Here is a 23,405-nt window from a genome sequence, read left to right as displayed (position 1 = left end):
CTAACTCTCAATGATAAAAGCTGAAACAAGGATGCCTCCCCCTTGAGTGTAGGTGCCTCACCCAAGAGGATTGTTTGGGAAATGTTTCACCAGCCAAGAGGGAGTGCCCCTAAGGTTTCCACATACATTATATGAGTGGGTGACTCATGGTTCCTGTGGAGCCCACTTCGATAATTGTGACATTAATGATACTCTCCACGATATGACAACTTTGGAATTACCATGTTACTCAATCACTGTGTTCAATAACCTGTCAGTGGGTGTTAAGCAATAAGGCCTTTGGATATACATGCTATTTTTATGTGGCTGGTTGTTCAGTCCAGCTTAAGCGGTGCGCTGTCAACACCTCTTCAAGGGAATTTCATTCAGCCAAGTGTTGGGCAAACTGTCCCTGAGTGGACTCTTCTCACGTGTCATAACAGTTTGTGAGAATATTTACAACCTGGCGACCAGCTCATGTTGCCTGCTCTGAAGCTGCATCGCAGAAGATGCACATGTTAAAATGAAGTAACCAACCACTAAAACATGCGCGTTTATGCGAGTGCGCAACTCAAAGAGCAACAGCCAATAAGCACAATCCCATTCTGATGACAGTGCATGTGTGTTTGCATTCTGACAGCAAAATAAGCCTTTGCTTTGTGCTGACCAATGTCAGCCCAAACAATATGTAACGGCGACGCCCACATCCCCGCAGACGCACACAAACAAAATCTACCGAGCCATATGCGACGCAGTTCCGACACAAAACAGTTTGCCGGTGATTTGAAAAAGAAAAATGGTTTTGACATCCTCGTGTGAGGTCATCAGCTCAGCTTAAGTCCAACGAGCAAACCAACCAGCCCGGCAGCCGCGTCGGTCCACACATTCATTCATTGCCACTCCTTGGCTTCACGTCATCCAATTTCATATGTAGCAACCTGTTCCTCTGCCACAAGTTTCTGTTCACACCAAAGGACCCATTGATCAACTCTCTCATTACACGTAGAATCCGACTCTCCACATGTATATCGTACTATTTAAAAAAAAAAAAGATTGTCACATTCTGTAAATGTTAATTTACATGGAAAACAATTACTTAAGTAAATACAATCTATGGGCTCTGGTCATGACCGATTGCAGCTTACCTGTTTTATGTCTGGTCATGTGACGTTTCGCAAGCTGAGCCCTTAGGCACACTGCTATGTCATTTTCAGTCAAACTGGCTGCCCCCATTAAGACATAAAAGCGGGCGGAGTTTTCTGCTTAGCTCATGTTCCACAAATGCAATTATGAACAGAATACTATGTTTAGACGATATTGACTTGACTTCCCCTATAAAGATTTGTCGCCCCCCCCCAAAAAAAGTACAGATTATATCTGTATTACACACACGATTGCGAAGTTTATTGCAATAATGACAACACTTTTCTAGCTCGAAACCATCAAATGCAATCTTAGATGCAAAAAAAAAAAAACAAGGTCCTAGTTGTCTGGTCTCGATTTTCACCCAAATACAAGCAATCTCAGGACTTTATCTTTCCTCATTCAGTGCAGTCACTCAGTTTCTGCACTTGAGCGGCTTCATTTTGTGCAAAATAAGCAAGGAAGTTGTCATGGTACTGGCCTTATGCAAAGTAACCGAGTGGCCTATTGTTTGCCATCTGTGGCCAGTCACAGGGAAACGCCATTCACCAAGGCTGCCCTCACTTGCCTCCTTCCTGCCTCGCCCCAACCCCCCTCCTTCATCTCTACCCCTTGCTTTCATCAAACAGCCAATAAGATCGGTTTGTCTGCAGTGTCATTGATCCGCGGGTCACCGCGGCAATAGTCTTACTCCAAGGCAAGGACTAGTCACCAGCTGTGCGTGCGTGTCTGCCAGCTGGCTTGCAGTTTCTTGCTACGATTGGATTAGCTTCCCAATTACAGCCCAAAATGATCTACAACCCCCACCTTTCACACTCCCAGGACATCAAGGAATCCTGAGCTGTATGTGACATCACGGATCAAAGAAAGCAGTTAGTCAGAGAATATTAGTCACAGAATATTTGTCATTTAGTCTATATCAAAGCACACATGCTTATTTACTGTGAATGTTATTCGAGCTGGTGGCCACAAACATCACAACTCATTCAGTAGCCCAAAATCTGCTTTGGCCTTATTTATTTTTGTTTTACAATACCACCATTATGACCAAATGATCACATGCTTCAAGTACATGACCCACTTTTGTGTATCAAATTCATGTAATAAGCGCATGTAGCGCTTAAGGCCTTGGTTCCTCCGAAAGTCACAGCAGGCCCTCCTCTTGTGTTCCTATTCCTCAATACTCACTTTACTTCCTCTCCCTGTACTCTCAGCTCCAATTGGCTCAAAGTGAAGGCTTTGGGTGCCTTTTAAGGTTCTCAAGCAACCCAGATGACTGAGCAACTTTTAACCCCCGCATCCATCAAATCACAATGAAAAGCAATCACTTTCGCTTCAAAGTACAGCGACGCCATATTGCAACATTTGGACAAGAATGCAATATTTTATATTACAATGATATTACAGCAATGTAATATTACGCATGAGCGGGCACACACACACACACAGCATCTGGTGAACTGGTGGCTTTTTCTCTGCCATCTCCATTGCAGAGACTTTTCATCTTGACACTTTTCACATGCAAGCATTCCTTGGATTACAGTCTAACTTCCTGATCTTCCACATCTCATGCGCTCTTCAGCAACACTGACAAGTCACACCGTTCAGCCACTTACACACCCGTTCACACATTACAGGCATTCTTATCCAAGTGCCATTTTTGTAACTCAAACTGTATAAAAACACCAAAATGCTAACAGCTTTGAACACTAACATGCCCCAAAACAGTTCCTTTACATAACTTCACCTTACTTTATTTAATCAGATCTCAATTTGTTTCAACTCTCCTCCTCAAATCACCATGTAATTCATCACCAAAACAGCGTTAAAACATAAAACAAAATGATGGTTAAAGCATTCAAGAACATTGACATAAATCATATTTAATTGTCACATAAGAGCTGTGCAATCCTTCAACCAGTCCGAAAAAAATATCTAAAAGTATCCTTGTACAACTCAGCATTAATTATGTAATTGCCATCCTACCTCACTCAAATGGATGCTCGAAGCGATGAACGTGGGAAAAAAGTTCTCGACGTGCAGCAACAAAGCGGCGACAATCTCAGTGGACTCCAGAAGGCACAAGCGCGATTAATTTATACCTCAATTCACGTGATGATAAAAGAGTTTTTTCGCCTGAAACATATTCTTTCAAGTGTTTGTGACGTCGTAAAGATTCAAACTAAACGGTTCTTGACGTCAACACCAGGCGCGATTTTGTGTAATAGACAAATTGATTAGTATTTACTGCTTAACGTATGTTTTTATTCTTTTTCTTTGGGCTATCGTATTATTTGCATATTCATGTTTTTGATGAACCTCAAAAAGTGTTCTAGGTAGATGGGCCACGAACACGGTGTTTATTTCTGTTCTCGTGTCACAAATAGAACATTTGTTTTTTTGTGTAAAGCATTTGTAATATGTTGGAAAATATACTGCTGAAGCGAAGGGCAGAACGTAAACATTGTCAGTGTCCAGATGGGAAATATCCTAATCTCCGAGGTACACTGAACGCCTCATAAAAAGCAACGCCATTCGTGTTTCAGTTTGCGGTTCTCCTCGCTTGCAGTTTGAATGAACGGGACGCTCTGATCTGATTGGCTGACTGTGCCTGCCATATAAGGAAATGACAGCAGTGGCAGAGGAGGCAGGAAGTGGGCTAAAGCGGAAGTAGCGAACCGGCGCCCTGCCTGAAAGCGTGTCACTCCAGCATTTCTTCATCTTTTTCTGCTCTTAACCTTGTCTAATGAAAATTTTCTCCGTGACTCTCTTTTCTCGATGTATTTTCGTCCCCATGACCTAAAGTCACGTGTTGAGTCATTAATGGCAGTCGTTTCACTTGAGTGTAACGAGTGTAACACAAAAGCTGCCATTTTTACAGCTGAATGGAGGACAAAGTCTACATTGAGCAACATATTTGTCGAACATTGCGTTTGGAGTAATGTACCGGGTTTTATACGCATGATCTAACAGAGATGTGTCACCTGTCAAAAGAAGCACATTGATTTTTAAAAAGTTGCACAACTATGACTGAATGGTTGATATTAAAGCTAACATTGAAAAATGGTCCCCATTAGCTTGGTCAGAGAGTAAAACAAGTTGCAAAGCTTTTATTGTAGAAAGTACACAGTACAAGGGGTCTGCGTCCATTTGACCATCAAAGTTGCAGGGCTGCCTCTTGTAACAAGGCCAGATGTGACTAATGTTTATATAACTATGCAGCACGTGATCCTATTCATGCTGTTTTGTGCTTTTCAATCTTGACTTGTGCTTAATTTGAGATTCTTTCTGTGATAATCACCATCCCAATGAAATAAACGGAGCAAAGATCAAGCCGGTCCTTTTGCTCGCAGGCCTCATGCCTCCCACCGGCCATGTGACTGGAGAGGAGGACAATGTGATGTCATCACTCCCATCCCTTTGTCGTTGTTTATTTATGTTTGGATTAGCAGAGATGTGCGAAACCTTGCCCTGTGTGTCTCTGCAACTTTGCACTTTGTTGTCTATGAATGTGTTGACCATGAGCGAGGCCGCGCCCTTTTGTTAAATCAGACATCCATAAAAGGAGATCTTTAGGTTTGTCACATGACAGCAATCTGAGGAATGCAAGGGTGGTCACATGGGATGCAATTGCAAGTCCCTTCAGGACTATGAAATGATCTGCACGTCATTGCGTTGGGCGCGAGTAAACTCCTTGAGCTGTGCGTTATGTTCATGGGAGTGTGTGAGTGAGATTAGAGGAGTTTGAGGCCTCAAAGCTTTCACTTCTCTTCGGGTTGTTGTTCCACCTATGGAAATAGCAGAAGAGGAGTTTGATCATTTCATAACCCAAATGAGTAACGTTGAACTTCTTGTGTGGCCTCTGAGTAAAATCACACTAGTAAGGTTCGTTTTCTTTCGGAATTAAACCAGAGTAGGAACATGCACCCTATGATTTTTTGGGGGTTCCCTTTATACACACTTCATTCCATCTATATGTGGTATGATGAGCACGTCACCTTTCGACATTTGTGTGCTTTTGGACGAAGTGGAAAAACACACCGAGCCCTAAGGCTGCAATTTTTGTTAGTGCGTCTTTGCTCAATGCTGCCCCCTACGGCTGCTCCGGTGAACACCGGAACTTCGAGTTTTGTCATTACAGTACTGACAAGAGAGGCGCTTCCTCTACTGCTTTTAGAATGAGGCACCATATAAGGTGAAAAGTCAGCAGGTATGGATTTTAACGGCACGGCCACAGCGACAAAAGTGGATGCGGACGAACCCGGGATCAGCTTCACTTTCATCTGTTGCGGTGTCAGCATCATGCATGTTAGTCACGAGGAAGGAAGTTTTGGGCAACTTTGGCAAGATCTCTGACTCAGACGCCTTACACCTTATCAAATCGAATCCCGCAGTATCACCACCGATATTCAGCCACGCATATTGATTTTGTATCATTGTATCTTATCTTTGTTTTTGTTTCACATTCTTCGAGCGCTTAAACTCTTGACACCTGCATTTGTGTCGAGGCCGGCTCTCACAAAAGTGTGCCAAGGCAAAGAAAGCGCCACTCCCTTCCTTCTCTCTTTCGATCGCAAGAAATTCGCTTCTCCCTCCGCATAGTTCCTGACGAGGTGCTTTTCACAAGCTCTGGTATTCGCTTCCTCTTGAGCGGGTATCGAAGTGGAAAGTCTTGTTCTACAAAACAGGCGCCGTGTGTTTTCTTTTCTTCATTTATGTGGAAGTGTACGTAAGCGCGAACGCATTTGGAGTGTCGCGTCGCTAATTAGACGTGGAATCTCTCCCCCCCCCCCCGAGCGGACACAAGGTTTGAGGGGGCCCCACAAAGAAGGTCAAGAGGCGCACTGCTATTTCCCTTGGTTGCGTTGTTACATAATCCCACGCACGCGCATATGCAGCGCAACGAAAACTTGGTTGATTTCACGTACCGGGAATACGCAGAAGGAAGTGTGCAACTTCACTTTCTGGTATGCTCGGTACGTTTTCGCTTACGTGTTTTATCAAGAGTGGTAAAACCCCATCGGCAGTTCCGCAACTCGCTGCAGTGATTGGTTCTTTAGGACAGGTAATCATCACCTGGGCTGGATTACCTTTTAAGGACAGGTACTACTGTCAATCCCTCCTCTCACGTTGCTCCTCCCCTGCCTTTATTCATTTTTGTATTTCCCAACAATACAAAAACAAAACAAAACAAAACAAAAAACAGTAGGTTTACTGTTATATATATTTTTAATTCATTTGCAACTCCCCTGCTGCTTTTATTCGCTCATAAAGAATGCTAATTGGAGGGCAACAAGAGTGAGCGGAGTGAGCCTTTCTTGGCTCATCAGATTGTAAACAGATTACCTAGGACATGTCAAGGTTGATAGTTATATAAGGATTAGCAGACCTATTGAGACACATGTTGGTGTCTGGGAGAAAGCAAAAAAAATAAAAGTATGTCTGACCACATTTTGTTTGTTTTTTTCCCCTTGTTACTTTGGTTACAGAAGTAAAGCTGGATGAGTGGGTGTTTTTTTTTTGTAAACGTTCTGCTGTTTTTTCTTTTGTAATCAATGATGATTGGTCGACGTTTCCATTGAAATACACCAGAATCGCCGCTCGTGTACTTGCAAATCAGCGACGCGACATCGTCATCAATTATTCAAAGTCGCCTTGTATCAACTTGGTTTAATAGTCTGCGCGCAAGTGGAGCCTTCGCGTGTTTTAAATTGTGAACTGCAGCAAGCCAGAATATAGCCAGATCCATCCGTGGCACACCCATGGCAGAATTGAAACCATTTGTTGTATTCCAGACCTTTTATGATTGTTACTCTACTTATAATGCTGCCTCTTCCTTCGCTTAAAGGAGAAGGGGGTGGATGGGTGTGTGTGTGGGCGTGTGAGGGGGTGTTGTGTAATAAGAAGCCGGCAGAGCCCACAATTACTGTGTTGCATGTGAAGCTCTTAAGGGGAGGCCCCATCAGCTCTTTATAGCACAAGGGCACACAATATAACAAGTCCCGATTCCCACTACTGTAATGAGAAAGATGAAAACGTTGGAAGGAGGTCGCTGTAGAGGAAATGGGGGGGGGTGGGGGTGAGTGTGTGTGGGGGATTCCAAAGGGGAGGTGGGGGGCAGGAAAGTGGTGGCAGTGGCCAACAACACCTGCTCGTGTTCGTCCGTTCACAGATGTGGTGTGCAATCCCATTTTCCACGGTTGCTGTCGGTGCTGCAATGTTCACTTGTCGCCAATGGGTGGCACACTAGAGCTCCCTTAAACTCAAGCGAGCGGCGCTTTATGCGATACAATCCAGTGCATCTTTATTGATCGTGCGCTTTCACAGCAGCTGCAGATGGAACGAGGGAGGCGCTTTACGGACAAGTTATCATAAAATAACTTCTGCTGCTGCGAAACCATTTTGGCTTTATTGCATTTCACAGCAATGATTTTGTTTTTGTTTTTGTTCTTGTGTCCAAACGAAGCAGCAGTTCCCTACTTCATAAGACAAGTAGGGAAACACGGAAGGAAGTGGAAATTCTTGCGCCGGATACCGCAGTGTGCATTCATGTGGACAGGATGTGTCCAGAAGAGGAAAACTGTATTTTTAGAGGCTTCCTGATCAAGTTTCCCCTCTAGTCACAAGTATCAATGTTTGTTTTCCTTCTTACACTGGAAGGAAAAGCCCTCAGTCCACCTGCATCATGCTCACTCACACAACCATAATTTCTCTATGTAAACACATTTATGTCCCCACATGACACATAAACATGCTTGTGTGTGCGCGCACACACACGCAAACAGACGTGCACTGGTGTCCGACTCATGCTACACATTTCTGTTGAGTGACCTACATCTTGCTGTCAGCTATAGGCCATCCTCTGCATATGCACACACACAAAACCCTCATAATGTGTTAAACAGAGGGGAAAAGCTATGTATTCCTGTTGCCATGACGATAAGAGAACCTAGAAGGTGGGGGGGAGGCAAGGCCAAAGCACGCACACACTGCCTCTATGGTGACCTTTGACCTGACTCCTGTTGAGAAGAATGGCGAGTGTGAGGGGTAACCCAGTTGCTCCGGCTTCCAGCTCTTTGTTTGGAGGAGAGGAGGCCCATGGTTGCGCTGCAGCTGTGTGTGCAGACACACTCGCCGGGCTCAACGCAAATTCCTTTGTGATTGCACCCTGATGCACGTAGACGCACATGTGGCCCCTTCCATTTCGATGAAGCTCCTTTGAAAACTTTCCACATTTTTCGATAGGTACATAGTAACGCTCCGATCGATCTGCCGCCAATCATGATCTGTCCGTCCTATCCATCCCTTTTCCAGAGCGCTCGTCCAAGGTCCAAATGAAGGTCAGGGGTCGCCTAGCTGACTTTAGGCCAGAAACCAGGTACACATGTCGCAAAGTGTCATTTCTTACGTGTTTTCCCCAATGAAAAGAAAAATATTGAAATATATGTGAGGAGTGTCCTCCATTTGTGAGACACCGGAGATAGATTGATTTGAGATGGACGGAGTTAGACAGCTGCAGCTTGGTCATGGTCTCACATTGAACTGGTGCCACTTGGGTGATAAAATGTCTAATCCCGAAGAAAGCTGTCAGATTTGTATCTTCAAGAACGCTTCTGCTTTCGGTACGAGTTCCTGCAGTTTTTTTTTCTTGCTCATGTGGAAACATGAACCACCAAGACACAGGACACAGAGAAGAGAGGCCTAAGTGCCCCCATTAATAGAATCAATACAGTCAATAGAAACAACAGCTGTGATAATGATAGAGTTTTTTTGGGGCCGGGGGACAAAATATTCAGTTCATCTGCTCTCACTCCTCGGAAGGCAGCTCGCCCAGTTTGTGAAACGGCACCCGCTTCTCCTTCTTTTAGATGTCATTTGCGGGGCGCAGTGTGTCTTCGGTAATACATTTACAATCATGTGTGCGGTTTGGTATATCGAAGACCATCTGACATCTTTGAAGCAATGTAAAAAAACAAATTGTCCCCCTCAAATACAATATTGTTCAGTTAATTCCGTTTTTCACAGCCCTCTGAATAGGGATCGTCGGTCAGCATGGAAGGATCACTCTTTCTGTACTTTTTTGACACATTTATTGGAGCACTTTGCAGCAGAAGTAGTTGCAGGTAAAAACCTAATGCACACAAATGCAGTAAAAAAATGAATACATCTAATTTTTCTGAATCACGATGTAAACATGTATAGAATTGACAATTAATACTTTTATTTTAACAATACAGTTAAATACTTTAATCAACCATGATTTCACTATGCATTATTATTTCAAACGTAAGAAACCATACATCACAAACACATCAAGTTGACTCGAACAAAAGAACTACAAGTCCCAACGGCCCAACCCGGAAGTGGGGCGCCGGCATGATTAAGTCCAGTTGCAACGCAATTTACTTTTTTCAAACATCAAATTGCAGCTGGACAAACATGACAATTATACAAAAATGAGCTGAATAAAGACACCACTGTTCTAGCAACACTTTAAACCACGCGGTTTAAATTGCCGATTGCGAACGGTAACGGACATTTGCATAGCGATGCGGCAAACATAAAGCACAACGGACACAATGCAAAGCAGACAAACAAAGCAACCGATTGTCATGATCGAATCTTCAGCTAACTTTACATATCTGGTAAAGAAACGCACACGCGTAGCTTACCATCGGGCTATGCCGACGAAGAAGCGAGTGTATTCACTAACGTAACATAATGTGATGATGCTTTTTACGTCACTTGAACGGTCACCTGTCCGTGGCAGCCCCGCCCCTCTTAAAGCGCCAGGTGAGTCCAACAAATATTGTCATCTCATCCTTCACCAGATGAGTAGAAACAGTTGCTGCTGAAACCAATGGATCAACTCCATATTTTCTCTTCTGTGAAAAACAAACAAACAGTTGTGCTAATACTTTTGTCCATATAATGGATGATTTATAAAGGCCACTTTGGACCCAGACAGAAGTCTTCATTGGAATTTCCTCTTGGACTGCGTGTAATCCGCTGGATAGAGGGGATTTTTTCTTTTGAATGCGTTCTTCCCTTGGCCATAACTTCACCCCATCACAGAATTTGGAGTCTACTTACGGATTTGGGAAAATAATATATAGACACCATTACACCCCCTTTACAATGTGAGGATTAAACATATCATATGGCATTCATTTCACTGTGTTTATAATAGGTCGGAGGTCACGGAGCACTGCTGACAGAACGTTTTCGACTTAAAAGCAAGCTAGTTTTAGCTGAGATCATTGATTTCCACAACTCCGAGACTTCCTCTGCATAGCAACGAGGACATCAATACGGTGCAGGCTGCCAATCAAGGTTCTCAAATCTTCCGTGCTCACTCACGAAGCTGAAGGTAGGCTGGGGAGCATCTGTACTTTCACTTGGAGGGAAATATGCCTTGAGAAGCTTATTGCACGTGTGTTTGATTGCACGGTGGTGCACACGCACGCAACGGATGCACGCCGGGGATCTGTTTGGCCTCTTTGTTTACAGAGCCGGCTCGCTGCTTCCCTCTGATGTGCGTGCCGAAACCGTGAATGGAGCTTTGTGTGAGGATGCACATCCTCATGACTTGAGAGTCCGTCCGTCTGACCAGTAAGAGAAGGCGGCGTGATATTATCAGAGGCTCCGGGAAAGTTGATATAAAAATAAAAAAAAACTAGTGTGCCGTTTCAAATTCTTAATAGTCTTTCAGAGGAAATGTAGGAAGGACTGTACACACATACATATGCAGTGCATTGGGGTGAAGGGTACTCATTCTAGTGTGTTTGTGTGTGTGTGTGTGTGTGTGTGTGTGAGAGAGAGAGAGAGAGAGCTAGCCAAAATGTCCACGCAATTAAGATGGTTGAGACAAAACAGACACACAACTAATCCCCTGTCCATCTGCATTGTCGATGATGAAGGTTCGGACACCCAGCCTGCTTGTAGCTACGTTTGGTTGCCATGGCGACAGAGAAATGAGTTTTGCCGAACAGGGGGTGGAGATAGCGGCCATTTCTCACACAAACGCAGGCTCTCTACCGTCCCTTCCCCCACAGCCTTTCCCTTTTTTTTTGCTCAGGGGGGTGAACCAAAAAAAAAAAAAAAGTGAGAGCCGGCCGTGCCTCCAGCATGACGCTTTAGCCACAAACCACTGCTCCCATTTCTGGGATCTGGAACATATTTTGTATGACTCATCTTTTCAGGCTTATGGAATCAAGGAGGGAGGGTGGTACAAAGGCACGGATGGAGGCCCGGGGGTGGGGGGTGGGCACCAAGGGGGTGCTGACTGTCGACTGACGGAGGGATTCATGATCTGGGATGGTTAGTGAAGCAGGAAGTAAGGGGCAGGAGAGGTGTTGGGTGGAGGGGGGTTGTGTTTGTTTTGCCATGGTGGACGTCCCTCCGGGGTCTGCAGTATGATGGGAGGGAAATGGATTAGAGACCTGCTCTGGAGTCTCCATCATTACATTACCATCGTGTGTGGTGTGTGTGTGTGTGTGTTAGATTCATGTTTCAACACAAAGGCTCTATTGAGAGGAGGGGGGGGGGGGAGTAGTGCATTCCCACATGCGTATGTCAATGGCACGGCTCCATGTGGTCAAAATACACAGAAGAATCAAGCTGGATTATGATTGAATAGTTTGCCCAGCAATACAATCACCATATTTTGTGGTGCAACGATAATTATTACAATAGGAGAAAGAGGATAAAGAATATATTGTACAGCTCAATCCTCAAGATGTATCGTGTCGTGTTCAAATCATTGCCAAAGGGGTTATAGCACTAGCATTAGCTTGATTAGTTTGAAATGAATGTGACATTACCTGTCGATTGATAAATCATTGTAAAACGTTCTTTTGTTGATTATGAGCAGTGGAACTGTGCGAGTAGACATACCGCTCCAGAAAAAAAAAAAAAAAAAGCTTCTGCGGCAACAAGAAAGTACAAAACGCATTGTTCCAAATCCCAGTTTTATTGGTTGTTGGATTGCAGGTGAACCGATGGCACAAGAGATGAATCCACAATATCAAACAAATTATACAAAAATAATACAAAAAGCAAGTTCCAGTTATACAAAGCAAAGATGTGGATTTCTTTTTTTTTTTCAACCCATCTAATTTCCTACTGCCCAAAACGAAAGCGTAAGGCACAGTCATTACCACACATTTGTCATTCCATATACGTTTGTCCTAGCCTCGGTTACCATGGAGACAGTATCGCTGACAATAACGGAACCATTTAGTTATTGGAGATTCTTAACCCTTTATTTAAAAAAAAAATCCACGGCCTACAATCATGTTTCATTTCTTAGTGCTAGGAGGCGCGCTTAATGGATTGCTCTGGAGAAAGCAGGCCGACAAGTCAAGATTCTTGGCTTCACTGCTACATGACTGTAGAAAGCCACTTCTTCCTTCTATGACCTTACGAATTCACTAACAAGCACCCCCCCCTCAAAAAAAAACATTTAGTCATACCTCACTTCAAAATGCTGATATGAATGGTCAAAGTTGAAACAAAAGAAGGGCAAGAAGCAGCAGATCTGGTTAAGAAAAAGGCTCTCAAGTGCTTTGTGACGGATGAGATGCTTCACTGGGTTTGGCAGGAGGAAAAAAACAAACAACAAAAAGCCAAAACGTTTTACTAATTGGTGCAAACGGCACACATATTACGAGCACCGTGGTCCAGTTGTATCGGCTTTGTGCGAGATGACGCGATGGTTGAATCCAGTTAAATCACAAGGCTTGGTCGACATACATAACAAAGCTCACGTTGTGCTCATCTGATCATCAAAAAGCAGCTTTCAAAATATTCATTTCTGGGCTTCCCTACTTCACTTAACCATGATAATGTCTGTGCCTTGGACTCTAACGTCACTCCGAGCCCAACACGTTATTTTTCTAGTTTTTTTCTGGTGAGGTGCCCAGATTATCTTCCCCCCCCCCCCCCCCCCCCCCCCCCAACTGTTCTGGGGACAATAGGGAGAGGGCTATACGTTGACTTCCTACATCCTGTTTGGTCCCGAACAATCAAGACTCCCCATCGACCAATAGAAAGACAGCTAGAGGACAACACAGGAAGCGAGTTTACAAGGGAACCATTTCATGTTCGGGTGAAGGCCTTACACTCAATCAAGAGACCCAGGAAACACACACACACACACACCCACACACACATTCTGGTTTTGATAGAAAAAAAAAATCTGTTTCTACTCGAGCCAGATATATAGACCCCGCACCTTAGAAGCAGAATCTTTTTTTTTTTTTTTTTTGCGGGGCAGGGGGCATCAAGTAGAGGAACATCAATTTACAATAGAGACGAGTAGAAAGAAGACCAGTCGGTGGTAAGGCGAGGAAGGGGTGAGCAATGATTCAGGGAGGGGGGGGCGGAGGGGGAGGGGAACGAGCAGCGAACCAGCGGGAAAAAAAAAGTGCACAGCCCCGTGGTAACTATAGCAACATACAGAGGTTGGCAGCTGGGAAAGGGAGGGAGAGAAAGGAAGGACGGGGGGAGGCAGAGATGAAACCTCCCTCTTCCATTCTTCCTCTTCTCTCTGTGCAGTTCAAAATATAAAGTCAGATAACGACCAGATCATATACGAGGACGGGCGGGCGTGGGGAAAGGGGAGGCGGGGGAGGGGAGTAGTAGACATTGCGAAGGGCGGGTGGCGCGTTGGGGACAACTGCGTCCCTCCCCCTCCCCCCACAGCCCCAACCCCCCAGCTTGCAACACCCTCAATACTCCCACAGCGTGGCCGTCTCCAGGTCGTCGGCGTTGGCCTTCAGCACGCCGGCGTGGTCGCCGCGGAGATACTTGCCGTCGCCGGCGTGGCGGACGGCGAGCTTGTTGTAGTCGCAAAACTCAAAGAGGAAGTCGACGGGCGCGTCGCTGCTGCTCACCACCGCCTGCTCGTTGCCGACCATCCAGTACTTGCCGGTGGAGTCTGAAAACGGGAGGCGGGCATTCAGCAGTTGAGCGCTTTACTACTTTTGAGTCATCCGACGTAAATAAAAATGTTCAATTGTTTTTTGTTTTTTGTTTGCCACTCGTTTCAATTTCTTCATGGAATTAAAATGATAATGTGGAAGGTTTTTGGGTCATTCTCCAAGAACCAGGAAGTGGACTCAGATCATGGATGAAACAAATGCGGGGATTTATCTTGGCATTGAATGTTGCAATTTATGTTTCGGGGGAAAAAAAAAATCCCTAAGTCAAAAGAAACAATTTAGACCCCACCCCCACCCTCGTAAATAAAGGTGTTTTTACATAATCCTGCCAACAAATAAAAAAAAAAACCCCGCCTTCGGTGGAGATAATCAACCAAACCAAATCCCTCTTCTTTTTTTTTTTTTTTTTTTAAAGAGTAAATCCATAATGAGCACGACAGACAAAAGACGTAATCCTTTTCACGCCCGCAAGGCGTCCGACAACAAAGTGTCTGCGCTAGCCGCGGAGCTCGGGCGCCACGGTTGTCTTTGCACGCTGACCTTGCAGGCTGTAGGCTCCATCTCGGAACTCCAGCGTGAAGTAGTCGTAGGACGAGCGATTGGAATCCAGGGTCCCGGTCACCTTCCTGCAGCCGATGAAGCCGTGCTCGCCGCGCAGTACGATGATGGGACGGTTGATCAGCTTCATGATAAACTCCTCCGACTCACCTGGGAGGAGCAAAGGCACATTTTACACATCATGGCTGTTCATTTCGGTACAGATTTTAGCAAGCTGACGCACACGATTTGCTTTCGCGGGCCATATAAAATGACCCGGCGGGCCGGATCGGGCCCACGGGCCTCGAGTTTGATGTTGGTTACGTGATCTGACTAACTGGGGCATAAAAGCTCCAATGTGGAGGCACGGTTTCTAACAATAGACTATAATCCGTCAAAATCAAACACTTTGGCTGTCACGTGGACATCAAACGAGGCTAAAAAAAGAAAACTGGAGCTTCTGATCTCGTTGATTCAACATTCCTGCCTGATATCCAATTTGTGGCCTTAACGAGAGACTCGCGAGCAGGATTTCGATGGGGGAAGAATCGCGGATTCAAGCTTGACGAAAATCTGCTCATTGAACACCAACGGCGAAATTGGCACTCGCGCATCCAAAGTCATTTACGGACCGCTGGCCAATGAAATCAAACTGACCGGCGGAGTCCATGGTGGCTGCGAGCTGTCCGTTTTTCTTGGCGGCGACGTATTTCCCGTTGGCGGCTCGCAGAGTCAGCCTCTTCCCACGCCACTCAACGTCAAAGTAGCAATTAGTTGACCTACAGACGGACAAATTAAAAGGCACCGGACATCAGGAAGGGAGGTTTGCGCTTTCGTTCACCTGGCACCTGCGAGATCGAGCGCCGAGTGTAAACGCGCTCCGCTGTTGCGCAATCAGAGGCCAAGCGACTTCATCCGTTTTCCCTCCACTTGGCACATCGCGTTGCTGAAATAAAACGTTCCGGTGTACATTTCACGTCGCAGAGACAAACCAGCGTTTCACCTCATACACTCCCTAATAGTTCTCCCCCTTGGAGGTGATAAACCAAGAGGAAATGAAACGCGGGTGCATGCGGAAGACTGCATTCACGTCTCATCTCAAGCCGACACCTTCGAGATAAGCGAGGAAAGGTTAGCGGGACTTGTGCAGACAAACTGTTCCGGAATGCTGGGCCAAGACTCCAGTTTTGGATTTCAAAATAAAAGAAAAATGCAAAGGCGTATGGAGGAGTGCTACTGCCCTAAGAAAAAATTGCTTTAGTTTTCATGCAGTTCCCTTTTTGAAAACTGTATTACCATCTGTACTTCGGTCTTGCTTGTATGTCATCTGGTGTGGGGGCGGGAAAGTCACATTTGTTGACGGAGATGTGTGTGCATGTGTGTGTGGGACTATGGGGGCAGTCAAACCCCACAGTTGTGTGGCACCATTAAAATGGAGCGCACGCAAGACCCAAAATGTTTGGCTCGTAATGAAAAAGACGTTTTTTTTTCTTCCAATGGAGCCTCACAAGCAGTACCCAGACTCATCAAGTGAGGGTCAAAGGTTAACTGCCAGCACTCTGGTTAGATGTGAAAGAAAAAAAAAAATCACTCCGCGCTGGTTGAGCCTGCACACAAATCCAATCGGTCCTCCTCCACATACCAAGGCCTTGACCCCTGAACCCACGCACGACATCGGACCCAATACACACAGGCCCTACGCATCTCAAATATCCAGCTGGCACTCCAAACTTAAAATGAGCGATGGACTATCCCCTCCAGCCCCCCTACCCCACCGAGAGCTGTGACACAATGAAACAGGTGATCACGCCGTCACATACTTGGTGGAGGCGGTGCACTGCAGGCCTCCGTTGGCGGTTAGGGTCCAGTATTTGCCGGCAGCGGTGCGGAACGCGCACTTCCTGTTCTCGCGGCTGATCTCCACTTGGAAGACTTCCTGGTCACCTTCCTCGTCCTGATTGGCTGACAGGTCCATACCTGTGGCGGAGAGGGTGGGGGTGGGGGTGGGGAGCACAGCGATTAGGGCACGTCCGAGGGGTGAGCTGCAAATGGAGATGATCCAGATACACCCGTGCAAATCATCTGGTTAGGACCAGATCACCTAAATGAGCAACAGACAGCTTGGATTAGCAAAGGATTTTGACACACACACACACACACACACACACACACAACCACCGTGAAAGTACACAACTCTTGACCTCATTAACATCCCTTCAGCCTGCACAATGAGCTACAGAGAAATAAAGAATGTCAGTCTACAGGCTAGCATAGCCAACTGTACTCGCGTACATACGCAACGCACAGTTCAGAGAGCACAAAACGCGCCATTGTGCATTATGAGGTCATGGTTGACCGTTAGCCGGAGGGAGAGAGAGAAACATGGACTGTGTTGGCCCGCTGTGTAAATGTGTGCAAAAAGAAATGTTTGTTTGAAAAAAATAAAACAATCATGTGCTTGGGTTCCCCCCGCCTCCTTCCTTTTCATGCTCTTGGATGCTCAAATCTCATTTTTTTTCCATTTTTCTTCTTCTCTACAGGCCCAACCGCTTGCGATATGAAAATGGAAAATTCCACAAGCTTGAACAACAACGACGACGAGCGTTATATTGGCAACCTTGAGCTGCAGCTGTCCTGGAACGTCCCACTCGATTTTTCTCATTTCAAACCCAAGCAATGGCACTTGAGGACATTGACACGATATTAAACTGTTATGACACCATTGCGACCATGTGGACTTGAGAGAAATGTGGGCCACCGGGCAACTACACTGGAAAAGAAAAAAAATAGCACTTGATTTTGAGTTCCACATAATTCAAAATTCATCCTTCCTTCATCTTCTGAACCGCTTGATCCAAAATGTGTTAAACAAATACTTCATCGTTTTATTTTTGAGGGGGGGGGGCGGCGCGAAAGATAAAATGTGCTTGGCCTATGTAAATCATGTGCAAGCGATGTACAGATACGTTTGAATTCAATCCAAAGAACCTTTCACCGCCCCCCCCTCCCCAGTGTAGGTAGACTGCATTCCACAAAACGTCTTCCAACAGCAATACACTAAACGCAAAGACGCCAAATGTTCCGCACGATTCATCGCGATAAAGCAACGTAAATCACAATCGCTAAGATTTTTATACCGTTCTCATGTTTGCGCGGCCATTTGTTGCTAGGCAGAATTCTTGTGCACATTCACATCTGAGGGCGGTGGGGAGCAAAATTCAGGTGAAGAAAAGAAATGAGTTGTGGCCTAAACTGAAGCGGAACGATGTTTGGGTGTGGGTGTGGAAACCGTCTTGTTAAAAACACACACCAGGAAGCCTTGAAGAGAGGTTATATCACAAGAAAAACACACCGCCGACACAGACAAAGCCATGACCCGGAGAGTCCGCGGCCGCGTGTGAAATCCTGATAAGTGGACACCGTTTATTTTTTTGTTTTGTTTTGTTTTATGAATAGTTCCCAAGGGACGCCGGACTAGCACACCAGAACCAAAGTGACCACCCTGCAGAATCCTCCCATCGCACACACAGGCAGTGAAAACCCCCTCTCCGTCTTTCTTGCCCCCACCCCCCACCCACCTCATCCAATCTGACGGAGGCAAGGAAGGCCCAGATTGTTGGCCGCAGTTTATTGCGAGCCGGCAGCGGCTCTGCTGCGAACGCATACGATTGTACCCACTTCAATTGCCAGTGTGTACGTGCGCACGCGTGTGTGTGTGTGTGTGTGTGTGTGTGTGTGTGTGTGTGTGTCTGCTATTGTTCGGCAGGTCTGACCGAGCAGGCGGACAGCTGGGGCACAAACGGGGAGAGACGCCACATCATCGGCCTTTGTTCCGATTCAGGAGCACGACACCTCCGGCCGGGTCTTGCCGACTTTAAAAGCCTAATCAAGCTGCGGGAAACGCGCGCACACACACATTCCCGCATCCTTCCTGTATCACGTAAGGTCACGGTGCGAAATTGATTTTTCAACTGGTGCCGGGTGTGAAGGGCATTTCTGCAGAGATCCCCCCCCCCCAACCCCCACCACACACACAGGAAACCAAACCTACACTGAAGTAGATATCATGGAGGGAGTCTTTGCTGCTGACCCCGCCTCACCCACACATAAACCACACGCCCACGTTAACACGACGCTCTTTCAACATCTCAGTTTACACATTCCTTCAGCAGCCAGCAAACACAAGCAAATGATAACAGCAATCACTTGCTCTCCCCCCACCCCATCCCACCGCCCTTAAAGCGCGTGCACAGTCGCACTTTGTGGAGTTGTGTGTGTGTGTGTCATGTTTCATTTCCTGCCAGCCGCAGCAGGTCAAGGACACAACTGGCATCAGGGCTCATTTGGTGATGCGAAACGAGGCTTGGAAGCGCTCGCAACAGAACGATGAAGTCCAACAAGAGTTCTTTGGACCAATTTAAAAATGGAAACTGCTCAGTAGAATTCAGAGCGGTTTGACGAAATTGCAATATTACAATATAAAATTGTCACAATAAATCTGCGTGAAAGGATTTTTGTTTTTTAGTCCAGTCACTAGATATGAATTTTACATCAATCGACCCACAAGGCCACAAATGTTGTAAAGCCGGCCAATTGTGCTAAATGTCTTCCTGTTGGGCATTTTAATGAAAACGACCAGCCCCCCCCCCCCCCCGGACAACGCAACACAAATGATGCCGACAAAGCAACAGGCCACATTTAACTCGTCATTAAACCCACCTTGGAATGGTTACAAATTGGGAATTACCTCGTCCGCTTCCTTTTGGCAACAAGTTTATATTCACCGGACATCATCTGCTTTGGATCTTACAGCCAACGCGTCACGTTAATTCAGGCTGCGAAATTCTCATTCACTCTTCTGGAAATGCATTGTTGACATAGTGAAAGCTGACCTCATTCTCCCCCCCCCCCCCCTCTCACCTCCCCCTCCCATATATGTGACTAAGGATGGTGTGGAACCAGACGCAAAGGGCCAGTCCGTAGTCACACAACGGTGGCAAACAGGAAATGATGTCCCCCCGCCCCCCCACGCCCTAAATCAATCACTTTTAAAAAAAAGCCATTTGAGCTGAAGGCTGACGGACTCAAAATGGAGCATCCCAGCCCTTTAAATGGCCTCTCTGGGATTTCAGGACCAAGGGTGGAGGCAAGAGGATGAAATGAGCACTAAGACGAGGCGACTTTCAAAGTTCGGTTTCGGAAGGCTACAAGCACTGACGAAAAGGGAAACGCCAAGACTGCTGTGATATGAATCCGGTAGGAGACTATTGACCATGTCGGAGCAAATTGATCCCTATTCAAGGTCATTCTTTGATGCTCTTTGTGACTTCAAACTTCTCCCTTTGTCCAGGCAGATTTTTTTTAAGTGAGTCATAGAACCCTAACATACTTTCATCCATCCGTTTTCCAATCCGCTTATCCTCAAAGGGTCGCGGGGGGTGGGGTGGGGGGGCTGGAGATTATCCCAGCCGTCTATGGCCGGTAGGCGGGGGGGACACCCCGAACAACCATCCACACTCGCACCGAGGGGGACAATTTAGTGTTCAATCAGCCTGCCATGCACATTTTTGGAATCTGGGAGAGGAAACCGGAGTACCCGGAGAAAACCCACTCAAGCCCGGGGAGAACATGCAAACTCCACACGGGGAGGTGGAATCAAACCTCTGCACCGTGATACTAAGCAACATTTGGGAAGGACATCATCATCATCATCATCATCACACTGGCTTCCACTAATGCAAGCCAGGCCACTTCAACCGCCATCTTGGCTCCAGCCAGCTTATAGAGGGAAGCGAGCTCTAAGCCCAAAAACATCTGGAGCCAGTTTAATTCTGACCTGGTTTTTTTTTCTTCTTTTTTCAAGCGCATCGTAATGATCCCACCATTCGGCATAGTGAACATTGGCTTCCCCTTCCTGGGATTGTCAGGAAAAAGACAAGCTCCCGAAACATTGACAGCCATTTTAACATTTCCGGCTACGGAGAGCACCATCGTGTACTTCCGACGGAGCCCGCGACTGGCCTCCATTTTGTGGCGACAGAACAGAAAGCGCCGATGGGGAGAAAAAAAAATGGATAAATGATCCATTGACAAGTAAACACAGCAGGGAGATTGAACAAACGGGCTCAGAGTGTCACGGAGGGATCGGGATCGGGATCGGGGGCGGGGGGGTTGGATCAAAAAATCTTCAGTGCATTCATCTGACCGCTCACAATTTTTTTTTGTTTGTTTTTTTGTTCCGTGCGCGATAAATCATTGCTCATGAAAATAGACTTTTCATTATAGGAAGTCTTGGCCCTGACGATGACCTTTAATGCACAGCAGACCAGCCCGAATGCTTGATGAGGTTGGGGGGGGGGGGGGTGCGCCATTAGGGAAATTACACAAGAGGTGCGATGGAGAAGCAAGGATGGAGACGAGCTTTTGTCTACTATCTACTTGGTGCAGCTGGAAAACACAACCAGCACAGGCCCATCTAACCCGGGAGGCAAACGCTGGGTCAGCATCATTTAAAGATATCACACATGCAAGAGCTTAGCATAAGCCAAGCCCACTAAATAGTCACGAAACCTAAAAAATCTTACATCACGTTGACTCGCCGGTTTTTCAACATCAAACGGGCAGCGTGCCACTCGGACCTTCTGGTTTGCGTGTGAATGATGGCACACAGACCGGCAGGCTTAAAGGCTTCCTTTGTTGGATTCTTTCTGCTGCAGTTGTCTGGAAAAATGGAGGGCACGTGCTTTCTGCAAAAATGCACGATTGCGAGCAAGCAATTTGTGGGCTCAAGCTCTGATGTCTTTTTTTTTAAACAGGATGGGGTGTTTTACATCACTGAAATCTGTGTGTGCGTGCGCGTGTGGCAAAGCCGGTCAAACCAGTGCGTGCGCGTGTGGTGGCAATGGGATCAAATCAGTGCACGGGCCAAGGATAATCAAACCAGGGGGAGAGTGGGGGCATGCGCCTGCAGGGCGTGCGTGACAATGACAAAGGTGGTCACATCAATGTGTGGGGGTGGGGGGGGGGGGGGGTGGCAATTTCCTCTACAACTGTCTCTGTGTTGGGGGTTGGGGGGCAGTCAAACATGCCATCACATTAACATTTCCACCGAGAGAAACACACGCAAGGCAGACACGCACCTTGGCGGGTGGAGACGTTCTTCTCGTTGGCCGCAGTGAGAACCACCTGCGGGTGGCTCTGCTCCAGCTGGAAGAGCTCGTCCTTGCCCACGCGCAGACTCTTGCCAGACTTCATGGTGCCGGAGGGCCCGGACGGCGCCAGGTACTTGCCTCCGCAGTCCCTGAACGCCACCTTGCCGGAGCGAAACTCCAGCGTGTAGCCGGTGTTCTTGTCGGTGGAGGCCACCAGCGCGCCGTCGTTCCTCAGGAAGCGGTTGTCGGAGGTCTGCAGGTGGTAGCGCTGCTCTCGGAAGACCAGCGTGATGGTGGAGTCCACGCCCCACGGCACGTCCCTGTCGATGGCGATCTCGTCCACCTTGGAGCTCAGGTGCGCGTAGCGTTTGCGCGTCAGGCTGAAGACGTTCACCTGCGGGTGCATGGCGATGTGCACGCTCCATTTCTCCGCCACGGACGCGGTCTGGGCGAAGCAAATGATGCGGTCCTCGGTTCCGCCCAGGTAGCGGCCGAAGACCTCCGATTGCAAGGACCAGCGGCCGTCGTCGTGCGCCGTGATGACGAAGCGGCACTCGGGGCCCGGAACCTCGCTGTCGGCGGTCACGTTGCCGTCCTTGTCGGTGGCGATGTAGCGGCCCAGATGTGACTTGAGGAGGAACACGTTGCCGCTCGGACTCTCGCCGCTGTGCTCCAGCGTCCAAATCTGCTTCTTCTTCATGCTCGAGGCCGAGGCGTTGATTTTGAAGCCGAACGTCTCGGCCGTCAGGTATTTGTTACCGGAGTTGATGAGACCGAACTGGATCTGCAGCATGTCGCTGGTTCCGTTGGCGGCGCCGTTAGTCGTCATGGTGGCTTCGGTCCGGTTGTGCCCGCGAGGAAAATCTGTTTGCAGTTTTGTCTGCTGGCCTGTTAAAGTGTAGGATGCTGCGGTGCCTCGCGTGCTTCTCTTTGTTTGAGGAGTGTGTCCGTGTACGCGCGTCCCCGGTCCTCCGCCTGCCTCATCAGCGCAAGCCCGCCGCCACGGCTGCAGTCTATATAAGCAGCCGTGACGTCACCGGTAAACCACGCCCACTGTGGCCCTTGGACAACTGCAGCTTGGCAAAGGGATTTGCAATTTACCACTCTCCATTCCACTTTCCAGAGGTTGCAAAAGTACTTGCACTCTGTACTTGAGTAGCAGTACAAATTACTTGTGTCCCCCCCCAGCCCCCCCCAAAGAAAAACCCTGGGAAAAGTCAAAGGACAGATTTAATTTTTTGATATGTCAAAGTAAAAAAGTGCGCAACCCAACACAGTAGATGTGATGCACCATATGAAGAAAATGGTCGTCACACCGGATATTGACTGGAACCTGGACTCACTTTCACCTTTATTTTTTCTCCAATATTTGAGAAATGTGTGTCTTTTGTGTGCATAAAAATGTCTTTGATCTTTGCATTCATCTCATGAAAAATGGGAACAAAGTTGCAATATTTATATTTTTGTTCAGTATGAATCTAGATGTAAGCACAGATCGTTTATTATTTTCTGAAAATAGTTTTATTATTAGCGTAACTATATATTATTGCCATTTGTATAGCTACTGTTATTATTATTTCCACTAACATTATAATGACCTAAAATGTTAAAAAAAATTGACACGGATTTCATCCTGTCATCCTGGTACTGA

At 46.8% G+C, this 23,405-nt stretch overlaps 1 protein-coding gene and 1 long non-coding RNA gene across 2 annotated transcripts; both read right to left on the bottom strand.

The window, feature by feature from the left end:
* Positions 1–4,204: 4,204 nt before the first annotated feature.
* Positions 4,205–6,290, bottom strand: LOC127589895 (uncharacterized). The gene is made up of 2 exons (XR_007959518.1): positions 6,213–6,290; positions 4,205–4,910 (listed from the first exon to the last, which is right to left on the bottom strand). It is a non-coding gene; the product is annotated as an uncharacterized LOC127589895 (long non-coding RNA).
* A 6,786-nt stretch (positions 6,291–13,076) lies between these two features.
* Positions 13,077–22,779, bottom strand: fscn1a (fascin actin-bundling protein 1a). Its single transcript, XM_052050001.1, has 5 exons — positions 21,743–22,779; positions 16,424–16,580; positions 15,261–15,382; positions 14,607–14,774; positions 13,077–14,062 (listed from the first exon to the last, which is right to left on the bottom strand). Exons 1-5 carry the CDS (start codon positions 22,581–22,583, stop codon positions 13,854–13,856), a joined length of 1,497 nt encoding a protein of 498 aa, XP_051905961.1. The 5' UTR covers positions 22,584–22,779; the 3' UTR covers positions 13,077–13,853.
* Between the last annotated feature and the right edge of the window lie 626 nt (positions 22,780–23,405).

This window comes from Hippocampus zosterae, chromosome 17 (assembly GCF_025434085.1).
Source record: "Hippocampus zosterae strain Florida chromosome 17, ASM2543408v3, whole genome shotgun sequence".
Taxonomy (NCBI): domain Eukaryota; kingdom Metazoa; phylum Chordata; class Actinopteri; order Syngnathiformes; family Syngnathidae; genus Hippocampus; species Hippocampus zosterae.
This window is presented reverse-complemented; position numbering and strand designations above follow the sequence as displayed.